The 19,248-nt window shown below is 38.6% G+C and overlaps 1 protein-coding gene across 2 annotated transcripts in view; it reads left to right on the top strand.

The window, feature by feature from the left end:
- The window catches only part of NRAP (nebulin related anchoring protein), a 59,322-nt gene that overhangs the window by 12,473 nt on the left and 27,601 nt on the right, over positions 1 to 19,248 (top strand). For both annotated transcript variants that reach the window (XM_048858499.2, XM_048858500.2), the window contains 13 exons: positions 63 to 161; positions 1,817 to 1,921; positions 4,048 to 4,164; positions 6,941 to 7,045; positions 7,994 to 8,101; positions 8,832 to 8,936; positions 11,211 to 11,309; positions 11,806 to 11,910; positions 13,365 to 13,472; positions 14,432 to 14,533; positions 15,061 to 15,258; positions 15,478 to 15,582; positions 17,945 to 18,043. In XM_048858499.2, the coding sequence (XP_048714456.2) occupies positions 63 to 161; positions 1,817 to 1,921; positions 4,048 to 4,164; positions 6,941 to 7,045; positions 7,994 to 8,101; positions 8,832 to 8,936; positions 11,211 to 11,309; positions 11,806 to 11,910; positions 13,365 to 13,472; positions 14,432 to 14,533; positions 15,061 to 15,258; positions 15,478 to 15,582; positions 17,945 to 18,043 (1,455 nt within the window). The remainder of the gene's footprint in view (positions 1 to 62; positions 162 to 1,816; positions 1,922 to 4,047; positions 4,165 to 6,940; positions 7,046 to 7,993; positions 8,102 to 8,831; positions 8,937 to 11,210; positions 11,310 to 11,805; positions 11,911 to 13,364; positions 13,473 to 14,431; positions 14,534 to 15,060; positions 15,259 to 15,477; positions 15,583 to 17,944; positions 18,044 to 19,248) is intronic.

Here is a 19,248-nt window from a genome sequence, read left to right on the forward strand (position 1 = left end):
TGATGCAGCATATATGTAACAGGCCAAACTCATCCGGCTTGATCTTCTTTTCTTTCTGTTAGGTGAGGTATCATCAAAGATATGAAAAAGAGATGAAGGGAAAAGCCAGCCATGCAACTGGAACAGATGATGCTTTCACAAAAGAAAATCACTTTAGCCAGGTATGCAACAACTAAGAGATACCCATGTACCCATGCTACAGCTGATTGTTAATACTGCCGAATGCTTAGAGTTTAGTAATGGCAATGGGATTTGCTGTCTCCTGTTGTAAGCTTTGTTTTCCCATATGAGAAATCAAGACCTCAAGGAGAGAGTAGCATGATAATACTGTAGTCTGAGTATGTAAATGAGCGTGTACCATTGGCAGGGGAACAAACAGGTTTTCTTTCAACCCTGTTCTTTATGGATTCATCTTTGCTGTTTTCCATTTTTCAGGAAATATAATTATTGTGGGCAATGCTAAAAAATCCTAATATTGATTAGCATTTAATATCATAATATTAATATTAATTAACATTTCAGAAATTTGCTTGAGGAAGTTATGAAAAACAGAAGTTACAAGCAAGTTAGAATTCAGCTGGAAGAATAGTATTTTAAAAGAGTGACAGGTTATTCATGGTTATTTTGGATTCTCTGTACATACTTATAGTACATTTTGGGTATAGAATAGCTATAGATGCTGTTACCATGTTATTGATAGACTTCACTGTAGTGTGACTCAACTTATCATGTGAAATGTGATGTGACATAGCATGACCTACAATGAACCCCTTTGCTGTGAGAAGTCATAGGAGAAATACCATGAATATTTGTAGCATTTACACAACTCCTGCTATAGCAGGCATCCTCATTTCACCTGATCTGGCACATTACTACAAAAGGTTTATACAAAGTTACATAATAAGCACATACATGATATGGTTTCTAATGAGGAAATTGTTTTTTCTTTTGCTAAGATTGTTTAAAATAAAATATTTAACAATTTCTTTTTCAAAAACCCTTAATATGTTTATGAAAAAGTTATAAATAATCCTTTGGCGAAATGATTTTAAAGTTCAGAACAATCTTTTTTCTGTAAACCTGGCATTAGTCCAGAAATGGTTCAATTCTGTCCTGACATAGGGATAACGTCCTGGATATTCTCATGCAATCTGAAAGCTAAAGAGATTTAACCATATGCTTTTGAGGGCAGAATCTTGTCTAAAGACACATTCCGCTTTATGGTACTAATTCTAGAATAATAATAAATAATAATAATAAAAAAAGAGTGGGCCCTTTTTTGTTTTTTAAAGTATTTGCCACCATAATACCTGAGCACCTCTCATTCATTCATTAATTCATCCTCAAAATACCCCTGTGAAGTTGAGAAGTATTACTGTACCCATGAGGACTACAGTCACAGAGACGTTGAGACTTGCACAGCATCACAGAAGGCATGTGATGCAGAGCCTGACTTGAACCAGATCTCCTGAGTGTCTTAACCATGAGACCCATTCTTCTTTTCTTTTAGTTTTTGGCCTGCGGGAGTTGGGGTGAGATTTGGAGGCTGTATTCATCTTCTCTGTACTGGAGGAATGCCTTTTTGAAAGTAGCTAAGTTACCCGTGCTTCCATTGCAACATAAATAAAGAGGCCATAGAGAAAGTTTACATTGTGGGTGATTAAATACATATATTCTAGTATGAAATGAACAAACTTTACAGACAAATAGAAGTAATGAACTATACAGGCACATTACAGAGACTGGGGAGCTTAGAAAAGTCATTAATCATCCACTTGCTCATATGTAATGAATAAACACCCTGAATTTTCTGCAGGATTATATGGATGAATATGAACAGCACAGAGGCAAAGGAAGCTTTCCTGCTATGATCACTCCAGCTTATCAAAATGCCAAGAAAGCAAATGAACTGGCAAGTGATGTAAGTATAAAACATGAATAATCAATACAATACATAAACAATTAAAAGCAGCAGTTTGTCGAAGTAGTGCTTAGAAGCAGAATGCTAAAATTAAACTAGAAAAACAAACAATGACATTTCACTGCATTGCAGAGGACTAGATGGCTCGGGGGATTGATGATGTCCGTTATCACCAAAGCAAACTATGTTCTTAGTAGTTTTAGTTGTGAGATTTGCTACAGTAACTCCCATAGTGAGTAAATATAGCTTGAATGATCTAAACAGTTTCTAGTTTTTTGATTATGTTGTATTGTATCTTTAGTACAAAGCAATTGATACTGAGACAAGAGAACATAGGATGCGACATTGGCATATCATGAGGATTGAATTCCTTATCTGCAGTACACTGATTTTTTTTTTTAGTTGTAATCTATAGAAGAGGAACAGACTTAGATGTGGCAGCATAAGGTTTTTCCATACAACCACCAACCAGTGAACCTCAGCTCAGTTCTGAAGGGACCACCTCTAGTAGTCACAAAATGTGTCTAACTGCATTCCCATCCTTTCTTGTTTTGTCTAGCATGACAGCCCAAAAGGCTGCCTCTTGGTGGAAATTTTTGTGATGTGGACACCTGTCCACTGGGAGTAGACTGAGCCCATCAACTCATGCAGACCATTAAAAAGCTAACAGATGGCAAAATCTTTCTGTCAATACCAACCCAAGCCAGGCACAAGCAGCAACCTAGAGGTGAAAGGTTCCATAGTATCTTATTACTTGAACTGATGACTGGGAGAATATAAAAAAACTAACACCTCCTATGCAGTGTAGTTATAGCTGTGTCAGTCCCAGGATATTAGAGAGACAAAGTGGATGAGTTAATATCTTTTATTGGACCCACTTCTGTTGGTGAGAGAGACAAGCTTTCGAGCCACACAGAGTTCTTTCCTTTTCCACATCTGAAGAAGAGCTCTGTGTGGCTCGAAAGTTGTCTCTCTCACCAACAGAAGTGGGTCCAATAAAAGATATTCCCTCGCCCACCTTGTCTTTCTAAGACCTCCTATGACTGTGGCCTATTTCAATGACAAAACCAGTGATGCCCAATTTAAGAATGAATATTTAACCTTTCCTGATTAAAGATGCCATTGTAACAGGTCTCCAGAATGGTAAAAATCAAAATTATATTTCCTAATTGGCAAATTGTTATGGGGGTTGGTTTTATGGTTTTCTTTTTGCTGTACAAGGGGTATGAACATATCGTAGTATAAGGCAATTTAATTCTTCTTAAAGTCTGAGAAACTGAACACAGACTCCAAAATCAAATCTGAATAATCACAACATTTCAGCACACTCTAAAATATCTTTTGTTTCATAACATACGGGGTAGAATTTCAAAGTTAAGCATTTGCAATTGCATGAGGTGAGGAGCCTGTCTGTGTACATGTGAAAATTAATTGATTTGTGTGCAGAAGTTAGGCAAAACACAAATATAATCATCCAGACCCAGAAGTAGAATCTTGGCCTATTTAAGTCAATGGTAGAACTCCAAATCTAAATTGGCACCTCCTTCACCTCCCCCCTTTTTAAAATATCACTTAGCACTACCTTACAGGAGGGAATCGCCATCTTTAAAGAAAAAACAATACATAAGAGTGAAAAATAAAAAGTACTGTACACTCAATAAACTGGTTTCTGTAGAAGGAAAATTCTAGTGGGTAACCATCTATAGTTCTCTGACTGGCACCCTAACGTAGACTACTGAGAACTGAATTCTTTAATAGAATTGGGTATAAGCCTCAATCAGTTGCTAGCCAAGAATCTGCTAGTGATTATTAATATGAAGATGTCTGTTCAAGTAACTAAGAACAAGTGTGTCCAGCCAATGGGAAAACTTCTGTACAAAAATAGTAAATTGTGAAGTGTTTTCACATGAAACAGTCGGATTACGTGACTAGTGATTTTCTCTGGAGATGATTTTAAGAAGTAACAGGCTACAATTAATTTACCTTTCCAACTTATTTACCCTTTTGTTAAAGCATATTAAAACTAGTAGAAATTAAGGAAAAGTCTTACTCTGGCTCTTCAAGTGAATGGAAATGACAACGATGACAAAAAATATCTTTGTTTTGATGATTTTTCCCTTTTTTAGATAAAGTACAAAAAGGATCATTCAAAGATGAAAGGGGCAGCCCACTTCCATTCTCTTTCAGCCGAAGACAACTTAGTTCTTAAACAAGCCCAGAATGTCAACAAGCTTGTCAGTGAGGTAAGGCGTCAAATACAATTATGGACTGATAGGAGAGCAGCCCATACTAGATACAGCTATATCTATTTATCTCTGGCAGGTAAGTTCTGGTTTCTCAGGCTAGGGAAGTAAACAGTTGTTGTCCTTAATGACTAGCACACATGAAAACAATCAATGTGTAGTACAGTTATAAAATATGGCCATTCCTTGGGAGAAACATTCAGGGACAGATCCTCAGCTGATGAAAATTGTTATAGCTTCATTGACTTCAGTAGAGCTTTGAGAAGTTACACAAGCTGAGGATCTTCCCCTCACCTTTCTGTGTTTTTTAAAATGAACCCATCTCCAGATGAACTAAAATAGCTTTTCTGTTTCTTGAACTACACTTTTAACCGCCGGTGTTTTTTCACATAATTACTTTCACCCTTGGAGAAAGGAACATTCAACACTTACCGGTATGGGGGCCGGTCTGGGGTGGAAGGGGCGGGCCTGGGCGGTCAGCGTCCCCCAGCCAGCCCATCCGAGCTGCCTGACCCGCGCTGCCCAGGGCTCTAGCAGCGATTTAAAGGGCCCAAGGCTTCAGCCGCTGCCACGGTAGCAGCAGCCGGAGCCCCGGACCCTTTTAAATCGCCGGCCCCCGGCGCAGCTGCTCCTTTTGCCCCCACCCTGTCGGCGGCCCGGGGTGGGGGAGTTAAGCAGGGTCCTTTGTCGCTGCAGTGCTTTAAACAGGGTCCTTTGCTACCACAGTGCTTTAACGTCAGCTGCATATGGGCCGATACCGGTGGCCACTTTTTACCAGTATGCTGTACCGGCCCATACTGGCCCACTTGCACCCCTGCCCTTCTCCAAAATACATCTTCCCTTCCTTCTTCTCCTCTTTTTTTTTTTTTTTTTTTTTTAAGGAAAAGAAACCAAGAATATACATATTATAGGCAGAGGAGATCAAGAAATGCAGAATTTTGTTTCAGATAAAGTTTTCCAAAGTGTTGTCAATGTGACTTAGTGAACAGATTGTTGGACTAGTAGTCAGGAGACCTGAGTTCTGTTTCTAGCTCTGCCACTGACATGCTGTGTCAACTTGGGAATCTGTTCACTTCAGTTCTCCCACCTATAAAATGGGGGTAATGGTACTTGCCTTCTATTGTAAAGTGCTTTGAGCTCTATACATGAAAAGTGCTACATAAATGCTGAGTATTATTATTTTACTTTTCTGAATTTCAAATGTATCTGAAATGTATGTATGTCTTTAGATGTGGCTTAAATACAAGTTCTATACTTCAGAACTTTCACATTTTTGGGGAAAGATTTGCTTACCTATTTCAATATGAAATCCAAATCCAATATACAGCTGAGCTCTAATTCTGTACCCTTTTCTGCCTCCACATGTACATGTGACGTAATCAATGGGAAACTTGTATGTGAATTAAAGAGAAGAATTAGACCCTCAGTAACAGTACTGGATATACTAATTAACACTTTCATACAGGGAATCTCAATTTGACTTATAAAGTGACATCACTGTTACAGAGAGAGAGAAAGCAGCATATTTCTGATTCTGGCCAACCGAGTATACGAACCTAAGGAAGTTCTGTGCATGGCTTTTAGTGCTGTGTTTTCTCATTTTCTGGGGTTCTAAACAGAAGTAACTTAGGATAATTTAGAAGTGTATATTACGGTGTTTTAAAGTGTTTTCTGCAGATCATTGGAAAAATTAACCTTTGAAAAATATATGCAAAATGGGCCAAAATCCAATTTCCATTATACCTGTGCATCTGTATTAATGTATAGAGAACAGAATCCAGCATCCTGTAAAAGACTGTCGCTTACAAATAATGCAAAAAAGACAAAGCTGCTTGTAAGAGAACAATGTAGAGGAATTCTCAAACTATTCTGAGTTGTTAAGGCATGTCCACTATTCTCTGATTAATGGATGCAGTGCGTCAGGAGTATTCTCCAATTACCCAGAACAATTCAGTGTCAACTGAAGTGCCAGGACACAGCCTTCTACATTTGGGTACTCTTGTGATATCAAGTGTAAATCTATTTTGTAGCAGCATAACTGAAATAATGTGTACATCCTTTGGGGATGCAACTACGTAGTCTATTTATCAAGAACATTAGCATGTATTAATTTGTTCATAGAATTGTGCTGTGAGAATAAGGATAACTTTTTCAAGATTGATACGTGATTCTAGATGCCTTTGTTTTGGGGGCCGCACTTGAGAGGTCTTTAAGGGTATGTCTACATTGCACCTGGGGGTGAGCCTCCCACCCTAGTTAGATGGACTCGCATTAGTGGAGCTTGAGCTAGCATAGTAAAAATAGCAATAGGAATGTTGCAAGCCTAGGTGGGTTTGAGAATCCGAGCCTCAACATCCATGCTGCTATTTTTTGAGCACGCTAGCTTGAGCTCTGCTAGTGCGAGTCTATCTGCCTGAGCTGGGAAACTCACTCCCAGATGCAAGGTAGGCATACTCCAGGGGGCCTCATATGTAGATGCTGAGTAATCAGCACTTTCTGAAAAACGTCTCATACTAAGGACCCAAAGCTGAGACATCTAATATCACTAGTCGCTTTTTGAAAACGTAGGCCCCAAAATCATCATCAAGGCTATAGGGCTTACTATTGGAAAGGGTAGAATTAGAAGTGTGGAATCTACAGTTTACTGTATGACATATAATAAAATCCTTATGTTTAACTTATCTGGATTTAAGGTATGACTTATGTGCATAGATATTTTATGCAGTGAATTCAGATTTTGCTACATCTCACCCTTGAATTTTTTTTGGCTTCTAAGGTGAAGTACAAGAAGGATCTGGAAAACAGTAAAGGCCACAGTATTAACTACTGTGAGACTCCCCAGTTCAAGAATGTGAGCAAGATCTCAAAATACACCAGTGATGTAAGTCCTCAGTACCTTGTATGCAGTGCAGTGGAAGTTTAACTTAGCAGCTGCTGGACTCACAGTTCATCTGTGTGTATTCCATGTAAGCCCTGAGTAAAAGCTGCATTGGGAGTTTGAATAGAATAGTCATTTTTCTGTGTTTGTACAGCGCTTAGCATAATGGGGACCTGGTCCATGACTACGGCTCCTAGCCACTACAGTAATACAAATAATAATAATTAATATAGGGAAAAGAGATTACTTACTATAATGCATTGCTAAGCTAATCAAAGATGACTATTAACATTATTTGTCACACTTTCATTTACTTCATCACTTATGTCCATTTGTTAATTGAAGTGACATATAAGCAGATAATCTCAGGAGCCATTTTTTGAGAAATAAATTATTGAGCAGAACATATTTAAATATCTGTAAAACTAATGCTTACTATTATTGGTGTAGCAATAACTCATTTTAAAAACATATTTAACTAAAATACATTAGTAAGATGATCTCCATCAGCACAAAAGTAGGGCAAAATGGGTGACTATCCTGAATGAGGACACAAAAGAGTATTCATGCAGGAATCTTAAAATACCATGGGATTAATTCCTTTGTTATAAATAACTCTTTCTCAGTTTAATGATCCGTTATTTCTGAGGTAAATAATTTTCAGCAAGTGAGTGAAGTGAGAAGGCACCAAATTTGTGTGGCACGTAGGTAATTTTGGGAATACAGTTGACATCTGTTGAAATGAAGGTCTCTTGGGAGGTGTGCCAATAATCTTTTTTTTTTTTTAGGTGTCCAAGTTGTTGTATAAACATGATGAGTTTTCACACTATAGCAACACTAGTAGATCATTTGAACTGGCTATATTTTCCTATGCTCAGTACCTGTCTCTCTGCTGTAACAGATAGTGAAATGAAATACATTTTCTGAGACAATGTTTGCTTTTGTGTATAGCTTAAATACAGAGAAAAATACCAGAATCAAATGAAAGGTCATTATGAAGGCATTGGCATGGACAGGCGCACTCTGCATGCTATGAAGGTTGGCAGCTTGGCAAGCAATGTAAGTCATTTGCACTCATATTATAATAGGTACTGCGGTAGTATTCAGTTATGTAGATGTCTTCTTCTTTTTTTTTTTTTTGTCTTTAATATTGCCAGCCTTCAATTGATGAGAAATCTTAGATCGAATTATGTTGGAAGGTGCTGAGGATGGGTTTGCTGAGAAGACTATAAATCTTGGGAACCCTCCTGAACTAGTTTACACGTATTTTATTGTGCAGAAGAAGTTTAAATTATTCATTTAGGTATCCAATCCTGCAAAATTCTGAGCTCCCTCAATTCTCTTGGACATCAATAAGAGTTGAAGTTGGTCAACACCCTGTAGGGTCAGGTGAAAAAACAATCTTTAATGGAGGTTTCTGAACCCTGGTTAATTTACTGGATTAGTCAAGAAGCCATTTTGTTACATACCGTTCCTTCAAGTACATTATTTACAAATCTGTAAGAAACTCAAGAACTAAGCAGAAAGATAAAAGAGATGTGTCATAGGTGGAAGTTAAGTTAATGCTCTGACTGTTGGCATTGGATTAATTGTATAGTTGAAAAAGAATCAATTAGTGGCTAAACTATGCAAATAATTTCATTTTCTTTGTCGTTGATGACATTGAACTTACTTTGTTTCTTGTGTTTAATATTAATATTATTGTTTCTCCTTTCCTCTTGATGGATAATTATTCAAACAAATGACAGCTTTAAAAAAAGACTGATTTTTTTTGTTCTCCCTGTTTCAGATAGCCTATAAATCTGATTACAAGCACGACGATGTTGACTACAATTACCCAGCTACACTCACTCCTTCATATCAAACAACAAGGAAGTTGGTTCCTTTGAAAGATGTAAATAATCGTATGGGTTTTCATCCTGTTTCTTGCATGGCTCATTATCTCCTTGGAGGAGAAAATCTGAAGCATAGTGTGTGATTTTATCCTGGTGGCAAACAGCTGGTAACACAAGGCTCAGTGTGGTCAGGAAGGCTGTGAGGATTGGGAATGGGAAACAGAGACTGCCAGCCCTAGTCACTAATTTCAGTTCAGCCCAGATTATTGGTAACCTAAAGATGAATTGGTGTGGAGATGTTTACACTACTATTGCCTATGCTGTACCTCAATAAATTGAGGACTTCAGTCTAGAGTTTGTCATTCTGGCACCTTTCCAAACATTAACACCCCCCCCCCCCCGAAAATATTAGTGGAATAGGTATAGCTGATCTCTTTTGTGGGTTCTTCCATACCTAATATTCTAACTGCTAACGGGAATTGTATTGCTTCTTCTCCAGCAATAGTTCCATTTTGTCTGTGGAAAGGGCTAGGGAGTCAAGGAGGGGAGAAAGAGAATTCGAATTAACTATTCTCTACCTCTTGCCATGTGGAAGACGTACATCCCCCAAGAGGTGAAGCAAGAATGTCAAGGGCAGAGACTGTAGGCACCAACGTTTCACTTATCCAAGAGCAGACTGGGCTTGGAGCATTTTATCTAGTACATGTTTGCCATGACTCCAGACAGGACTTGTGCATGACTGGCATTGCGGCAAATTGATCTATATGCTCCAAAGAAAGAACCTGCAATCAAATACAGCATTGGGCCTAACCTGTCCAGAGGCTAAAGCTCACTTGAGCAATTTGGATGTGGGTTCTGTGGATTACCACACAGCCAACATTTCCAGTTCTAAGATCATCATCAGCAATAAGTACATGTGGTTAAGTTTAAAGAGAAAAAGAAGGAAATTAAAAAGAAGAAAAGAAACTCTCTGCTGAAGAGAGCCTTAGATACCTATATAGAAAGAGTGAATGAACTCTTTTAAGTACACTGATCACTTTTGGCTTTGTGAGATAAATCATGCAGTTCTTGTAATGTGAGTTAACATGGTGGGTAGCAGAAGTGTGTATATGTGCAGGTGTCTTAGATAAAGAGGATCCTATTAAAATGGATTCATAGCTTTAACTGCCTTTAGAATTACACTCCACTTCATGGCAAAAAACATTCTTAAAGAACTAGCTTTAAGAAACATACAATTTGCAATGTTTGGTGATTAACTGCAATTTATATTACGGCCTACAGAGGATAATAATTGTGTCCTGCAATGTAACCCTGAGGCCTTTGACAGGAAGTGGTTTAAAAGAAAATTTCTCCATGACATTTTATCTTGCATAGTTTGGGGATTTAATATATTTATCTTTATAGATGTATTATTGCTGCAACTGTATTCATATACATGAGCAGGGGGTGGGACTAGACGACCTCCTGAGGTCCCTTCCAACCCTGATCTTCTGTGATTCTATGATACTAGGAATTTAGTGCACTCTAATCCTACTGATGGCTGACACTGAAATGTTTTTTCCCTGCACCATATATATTTTCCCTTCCATAATAAACTCTTACCATATAAGAAACTTTTATGATCAGTTATTACATTTTAAAAACTAGTTGAAGACAAGTAGTAATAGAGCCCATTGGAATACAATTTGTTCTGTGTAGTTATATGGCAGGACAGACCACTACTGAAGTAAGTTCCTGATTACAAAATAAAAGGGATTCTAAGGCTATGTTTACACTATGCGGGATCGACGCTTTGGTGATCGATACACTGGGGGTCGATTTAGCTGGTCTAGTGAAGACCTGCTAGCTAAATCAATGGCAGAGTGTCTCCTGTTGACACAGCGTGATGTAGACACCTCAGTAAATTGACCTAAACTATGTCGACTCCAGTTACAGTGTTCACGTAGCTGGAGTTGCGTAATTTAGGTCAATTTACCGTGGTAGTGTAGACATAGCCTAAGAGATGATGCAGGATATTAATTGGATAGGAATGCTTTATAGGAACTGATTGAAACTGTGTCTCATTAATAAAATCCACATACTGTGTTTGAGGGAAGTTCGTTTTCAAGTAATATAGAAGAAATAATCTCAGCACAGGGAATGTTCTGGGGATTAAGCATTGGCTGTGCTTAATCTCATCCACAGCTCCCGGTTTTGGGAATTGTTCTACACCTCAGTTTTCATGACTTAAGTGGTGGGTTTACCCCCAAATTTCAGCTAAACGAAATTTCTCTACCATACCTTTCACATGCCAGTCTGAGCATTTCCTTTTTTGTTTCTCATTTTTAATTTAGGTAAACTATAGACAAAGCATAGACAAACTGAAGTACAGCTCTGTTACCAGCACTCCACAAATTATTCAAGCCAAAATAAACTCACAACAGCTCAGTGATGTAAGTCCTTCTCCCACTGACCATCTCTGTTTATTAGTGATAAGAAAATATTTTATTTCCTAATATTCTCACTGCATGTGTTTTCTTTCTTGTTGATCATAGTTGATAAGTAGGTTTAAAACTAAAACAAACCATAGAAAGTGAATGAAATTGCTTTCAAAGCCCAAGTGGCCACATCAGTAGATCAAGAAATATGAAATGCTTTCTTGAACTTTAAGAAGCTATATAACTTCAGTTTCTGGCTATTTGATTTGTTAACACTTGTTTTTATTGGACTTGTCCTACAGGCCTATTTATATTATACCATTTACTGGGAATTTTCTTTGAATAACTAGGGGAAAGTTATATTTGCCTTTTCTTATTATTCCCAATTTTATTTAGTTATTACAGACTTTTATTATGGCACTTAACACATTAAAACAAACAATAACCTCTTCAAGTTAAATGGAATTGCATTTGGTGTATTGAAGGTAATTTGTTTCAATGTCTGTGGCAGTTGACTTACCGAGCCCAGTATGAGAAAACCAAAATGAATTACACTCTACCACGGGATGTTCCTCAGTTAGTCAAGGCGAAAGCCAATGCTGAGCTATATAGTGAGGTAAGCAAAGTGACTTGCAAATGTAGATCTATGTATTGTCCTCAAATATGAGCAATAATGAACACACGGATGCTGAGACTGTTCAGGAAGAACTAGGCATCTTTGTTGTGCCTTTATTCAACAATCTGAGACAAAGTTATCCAAATTAGTAGGGATAAAATGTGAAGCACAGCCTTGGAATTTGTTCTGAGATCTCATGAAATGACTTGAATTTGTCTAGCAGATTAAATGTCCACACCACAAAACTGACCATCCAAATTGGTGCTCATTGGATGTATTACTCTTCTGGCAGGGCTAGTGCAAAGACCAAAGATTTAGGTCTTGATCCAAAGCCCACTGAAGTCAGGGGAAAGGCTCTCATTGACTGCAACGGGCTTTGGATCAAGTGCCACTATTGCCAACTCTCATGATTTATCGCAGGGGTAGGCAACCTATGGCACGCATGCCAAAGGCTGCACGCGAGCTGATTTTCAGTGGCACTCACACTGCCCAGGTCCTGGCCACCGGTCCGGGAGGTTCTGCATTTTAATTTAATTTTAAATGAAGCTTCTTAAACATTTTAAAAACCTTATTTACTTTACATACAACAATAGTTTAGTTATATATTATGGACTTATAGAAAGAGACCTTCTAAAAATGTTAAAATATATTACTGGCATGCAAAACCTTAAATTAGAGTGAATAAATGAAGACTCGGCACACCACTTCTGAAAGGTTGCCGACCCCTGATTTATCACAATATTTGGTGCTTTACTTAAAGCTGCAACTCTTGGAATCAGACAGAAGACAGTTACCCCCCACCCTGTACATTTATTATTTGCTACAAATCTCATTCCTTTTAAGCCAATCTCGTGGTTTTTTCAGTGTTTGGGGCTGGCAATACTGCAAATCCTTAATGGGGATTTCACACTCCATTGTGCTTCCTCCAATTCAAGGTGGAGGTGTATTGGTGGAGAAATGTGGGAAGATGCACAGTGCATGTGATGTACAGTTATTATCTCTATTGTTGCGATGGTCATGCCCAGAGGCCCCAATCAGAATTAGCCCCATTGTGGTAGGTGGTGTACAAACACAGAGGTAAAGATGGCCTCTGTTCCAAAGAATTTCGGGTGGGATTTTCGAAAGCAGCTGAGTGAATTGGGCACCTAATTTCCATTGGCTTTCAATCGATGTTGAGCCCCTGGCTCTTTTAGGCACTTCAAAAATCCCACCCTTACAATCTAAGAATTCCTGCCACCTGCTCTGTGCATAATTGGAGACCACAAGCTCCAGGAGGTTAAATCTGGCCTCTTCCAGAAGCAATTATTTAACATAAAATAATAATAAATGAATATATTATATTTCAAAGAGTGTATTATACTTTTGTTTTGTTCCTCATGATTTTCCATGGTTGCTTTAGCTGTTTAAGCAGGTATATTGATGTTAGTGACATGCTGTTGTATTTCCATTCTCAGATTAAGTACAAAGAAGGTTGGGAGAAGACCAAGGGTCGGGGCTTTGAAATGAATCTGGATTCCATGTCTTTACTTGCTGCCAAAGCCTCAAGGGATCTTGCCAGCGATGTAGGTTATATTTAATTAACTAGGAATTATTCCTAACAGAAGTCAGCTATAGAACAGGGAAATAAATATGTTGCTTCATCTGTTTTAAGCCCTGAATTTTACTGTTATGCATTCATCTTTCTCGATGGTTGATGAACTCTAGAAAAATTTGTTCAGAATAATTTCTATAGGCAACCAGCCCCACTCTCCGAAAAATGCTTATTTTTTTGTGTATATAAAGAAATAAAATTAGAAAAAGAGCAGTAGCTCCATGTCCATGTTGTACAATTCAGCATTTGAATTAATTAGACCAACACAAACCTCACCACCTCCAATGCAAGTACAAGGCATTCTTCTTTGATTTACCTTCTTTAACATAAACACATAGCAGCATGTACATTTAAAAAGAATCCTAAAAACAAAACCCTACCAAAACAAACCACTACACTGCATGCATCATTCTCTCCCCTGTGGAGATGTTGAGGGAGAGAGTGAATCACATATGACAGATGTTATTCAAGTTGCTTAATGAGTTACTGGAAGGCACTCAGATATTACACTGCTGAGGGCAATATAACAACCTGCAGAATAGAATAGAAGCTGTTTATGTTAAATCAAGTCAAACCTCGAAGACCTTGTTCAGTTTTTGCTTAGAACCCCATTACGTATTTGCCTCAATAAGAACATCAGAGTTCAGTCCAACACATTTTTCTTAAAAACAAAAGAATGATTTAGCTGTTTCAAAGGTTTTATATCTAGAAAAATATCCATGCGAGGAAAGGTTGAGCTCTTCTAATAGGTTAAAGAAGACACAACTAAGGCTAACCTGATTGCCCTTCAGAATTCATAAGCATATCTGAGAGCTCTGAATTGGCAACCAGGCCCTGCACTCAAATGGCCAATCCCTAAACATACTGCATATCTTTGTGGCAATTGGAAAATGACCTGTTATTTACAGTAAATTGTTTTCCTCTTCAAAGATTAAATACAAAGAAGAATATGAAAAGACAAAAGGCAAAGCAATTGGAAACAAAGATTCAAGACTTCTGCACTCTCTGCAAGTGGCCAAGATGGGTAGTGAGGTAAATGATTGATTTCTCTTACTTAAAAGATGTTTTTCATCATTATACTATTTTGCTAGTTTAGGGTAGGAGATCTTGAACACTGCATTGTTGGTATTGATCTTATTTTCGGAAGAGGAAAGCACATTGAACCCTGTCTTAAAAAAACAAACTAAACAAAAACAAACAAACAAAACCCATAGACTTTGCAAAGAGATGCAAGATAAAAGAACAGAGTGAAGTGAGCTGGACTGTGTTATGGGTCCATAAGAGGAATTGCCAGTGGAACCTGCAAATCCATGCTGCCATTTTGGGGCTACAATGTGGCCGCTTTTGAAACCTCAGTCCTATAATTCTTTGCCTAATATGCAGCAGGGTAGGCAAGTTTATTTCACTCTATTGCAAATGATGATGGAGACTAAGTATAGGTTTTGTGGACAAATAATGCCTGATTCTATAGTGATATCAAATAAAGTACTTATAAGCCATTGCTTTCTTTCTTGTATCTCTTAAAGTAATGGTGAATGCATTGTTCCTTTATATCCTAGATTGCTTATAAAAAAGGTTTTGAGGAGAGTAAGAGACATTTCCATTTGCCCATGGACATGGTAAACCTGAAGCACGCCAAGAAAGCCCAGGCTTTGGCTAGTGACCTTGAATATAGGAAGAAACTCCATGAGTACACAGTGGTTCCAGAAGACATGAAGACAAAGTGGGCCAAGAAGGCCTATGGACTTCAGAGTGAGGTAAGGCCAGACAAACCCATTTTAAATGTTACTGCAGGTTGAGGGTTGAAGAGTTATCGGGATATATTAGATGATCAAAATGACTTAATAATATTCCTTAGCACTTTTCTATCTGTTTTCATCTTCAAAATGTCTCTTCACGAATGCAGAACTGGAAAGTGTGCATACTTTAACTTTCAGATTTGTGTCTCAGTCTAAAACATTTTTTTTCCTCTGTAGCTGCAGTACAGGGCAGATCTGACATGGATGAAAGGAGTTGGATGGATGACAGAAGGGAGTGTTAATATAGAACAAGCCAAAAAAGCAGGAGATCTTGTTAGCGAGGTGAGCTGCACTTTCTGGATGTTTTTCTGACTGGAAGGTTGAAGCCTGGTTGACCAGGAGTATAGATGCTGTATGTGGAATGGATTGGGAGAATCAAGCATATTGGAAATTTGAGATATGTCTGAGCTGATGGGGATGGTGCATGTGTGTGGCAAGGCGGTTTGGGAAATTTTGGGTTGCGGTTTGGGAAATATTTGCCCATCATGCAACTATACTCTTCTTCCCTGGAACTCAGTATTTCCATTACAGGGCTCTCACACAGATCTCTGTGTAATCATAATTGTTCCCTCCTACCCTTCTCCATCTGCCTGCCCCTTTAGCACTGGGAAAGAATGGGATTTGCTGTTTTTTTTTTGTTTAGGCCATTTTTCAAATCTTAGTAAAGCAAGGAGCTAAAACAGGGCACACAAACTTTTAAGTGATAAAAATAAAAAATTAGATGTTTTTTTTGCTCTATGGCCAGTCAGGGCTGAACTTGCTCTGAGTCTTTGGTGGCAGCACTAGCTTGCAGGGCTCTTCATTTCTTTTCCTTGGTTCATTCCTGTCCTACCACTGCCATTAACCTCATGGGAATACACTTTCTCAACCTTCTAGCTCCAGTCTAGTTGTAGCGTTGGTCACAGGAAAGCAGGAGGATAGAAAGAAGAAACAATTAGGAGAAGTTTGCCTTAAAGGCAAAGGAAGGGAAAAAAGCCTGTTAGAGTTACTGGAAATCACATACTCTGATACCTTGGGCCTTCGACATCCAACTCTTTACTCCCAAAAATGAAAAATACATGTCAGAAGCAAAAGAAGAAGCAACAGCGCTCAGATCCAATATCTTGCTAGAGATGGACTGACATCTACTGCTGCGGCTTGCAATAGTAATGATCACTGCCACAAATATTTAATTTGTGTTGATCTGCCTGATACTAACCTCCTAAGATGAAAAGTGTATATTATTTTAAATATTTCAATTTCCAGCCAGAATCTGGCATTTTGTCATTTACTTGCAGAATGTCATTATGTTATGTTGCACACAATTGTGACAAAAACACACTGTTCTTAATCTGCCTCCATCCCCTCTAAATTCTAAATACAAAGTAATGAGGACCTCTTTGAAGTGGAGTATGCTTTTTTAACTTCTGTTTTGCATGCAGCTGGGAAAGTCCCAGTGTGAACTGATCTGTTCACCTATCAGTTCAAACAGTGGTTTTCACTGTCGAATTGTGATGTAATAGAAACACTGTCACATATACCCCTGCAACAAGGAATGGTTGGTTTGATTGCTGAATTGTTAGATTAATAAAGAGTCAATTAAAGTACATAAGAAGAGTTTGCCTGGTCTCCCCATCATACGCTATCTTGAAATAGTTATGATGTGTTTTCTTATACTGTCTCAAAAGCAGACAGAAATTTGTTGTTTGCTCTGAAAGGAACACCAGGCTCGATTGTTGAAATGAATTCAGAATAGGCCCACTGAGGTCAGTAGGACTCTTTCTTATGGCTTCAGTGGACCTTGGATCAGGCCATTAAGGAATATTATGGTGTATTGATCAGAAGGACAGTCTTATTCATGCAAGGTGAAACGCGGGTTCCTTGCACAAAGCCTCTGCAACAGGGCTAACTGTCTGATACTAATGCACTGGGCTGGGCGGAATGGAATGCTCCTTCTGACACCCAAACCTGGAGCCTGGGTGTGGGGCACCTACAGCTGCCACTAAAGACAAAACTCTGTAGTAGCATCCAGTTGATATTGGAGAAAAATGCCAGCGTAATATTTTGAATTGTCACAATGATATATAGGGAAAAGTTTGTATCAAGAGGGCTAAAATATGTCCTTTGTGCTTTGAGGTCTTTGTCAAATAGTACAGCAGCATTAAACTCTTCCATAATCTAACAAACTACAAAAGGAACAACAGAAACTTGTGTTTGAAAAGGTTTATATCGTAAAATGTGGTTGTAACATGCATTGGGTGGCTCAGGAAATGGGTAATGGCATACAGAGCCTTTTAACTTCTCTGTTACTGATTCAAATCCAGGACAGGTAGGGAAGGTTGGTCATTGTCAATGTGAACCAAGAAAGGGATCTAGGTCATACAGTCAGAATATCTGGCATTAATTAGTATGCATGGTTTCAGTCTCAGCAGAGAGAACACTGATTGGCTGGGCATGCATACGGCACTGCTCTCAGCACTCGCACTGATCTCACCAGCTCCGGTTCAGAGAGGATAGAATGTGGACGCTGACAGTACTGGTACCTGTAAAAAGAAGATGTCAGTTTCCAGAGCTCTCAATCTTCCCCTTTTGAAAAGCACTGAATTCACTTGGGAAAATAAATGTGATAACAATTTCTGAATGCTTTTTTTTTTTTTAAAATCAGAAAAAATACAGACAAAAAGCCGATGCTCTAAAGTTCACCAGTGTGGCCGACAGTTCCCAGATCAAACATGCGAAGAAAAGCCAAGAACTGCAGAGTGATGTGAGTCCTCATTGATGCTTTATCATTAACTTGGTAATTCTTGGGGACAGATGGGAACCACTGAAAAAGAAATTGGCTTCAGTTCTGAATCTTGCCATGACTTTAAATAACTTTGAGCTTTACTTCTTAAACCTTTTATTTTTTTTTTAAACTTTCCCCTGCTTCACAGCTAGAAACCTTTAAACTTGATAGGGAACAGATATATGCAAAGTCTCAGACTTCAGATACTGTGGTGATAAGGGTCATATAGGCATCTGGATAGATGGATAGAGACTAAACCGAATCCTTTACAACTTCTGCATTTGGCATGGACCTCTGCTGTTTTTCTTTCCTCAGTGAGACTATTCTGCCTGTCTCACTCAAATCCTTAACTATACCCTGTGCACTTAGGACTGCATCTTTCTGAGCACAGATGCTTATGCTATTTTTAGGGAAATAAAGCTTTTTCTCAAGGTTGCTATTTTTTTTTGCCACTCCCCTTTCCTTCCTTAGATGTGAGAAATAGAGCAATGACCTTGCCAGCTGGTATCTGTGAACTCCTGGCATGGTGAAGGCACAGCTGGACCACAACCAGTTTTTAATTTTTCAAATCAAGGGACACCTGTTGTTAAATGTACTGATCACCTAATTTAGTGAGAGTGGTAATTGCTGAGAATGAGATATGTTACATGTTGTGGCTTGAACTGAGGACACTGGCAGCTGTCCAAGTATTACGTGAGCAACACTTCATCCTGGGTTGGTTGGTCTTTCCTAAACAGCTGCCTGCTTTCCTTTTTTGTTCATCTGTGTTATTAATATGTAACCCTTCTGCCAGTGGAGCCAGCAACAACCAGGGGGTTCAATATCTAGGGGGTTCCTTTTCAACAATACAGAACTGGCTCGAGCCCCCACCCAGTAACCTGGGAAAATTACTTCAACAGCACCACCCCTGGTATGTAAGCACAGAGTCTGAGTGTTGAAAAGAAACTTTTAACGAAAGGCAGGCAGTCTCCCAACATTAATTAGGGAAAATTGCCACAAGCAGGATTCGTAAGCATAAAACTGTGAGCAGGACATCCGTCCCAGAGTGAGTGGGGCAGTGCCTTCCTCCTCATGTTCCTCAGTTCTACAACCAAAAGTTCCTTTTCTGTGCCCCTCTCTGCTCCCTCACCAAACCCCACTCACAGCGGTTGTCCTTGGTCAGTAAGGACCCAGGGTTGAGAGGT

Source organism: Caretta caretta, chromosome 7 (genome assembly GCF_965140235.1).
Source record: "Caretta caretta isolate rCarCar2 chromosome 7, rCarCar1.hap1, whole genome shotgun sequence".
Lineage (NCBI taxonomy): Eukaryota > Metazoa > Chordata > Testudines > Cheloniidae > Caretta > Caretta caretta.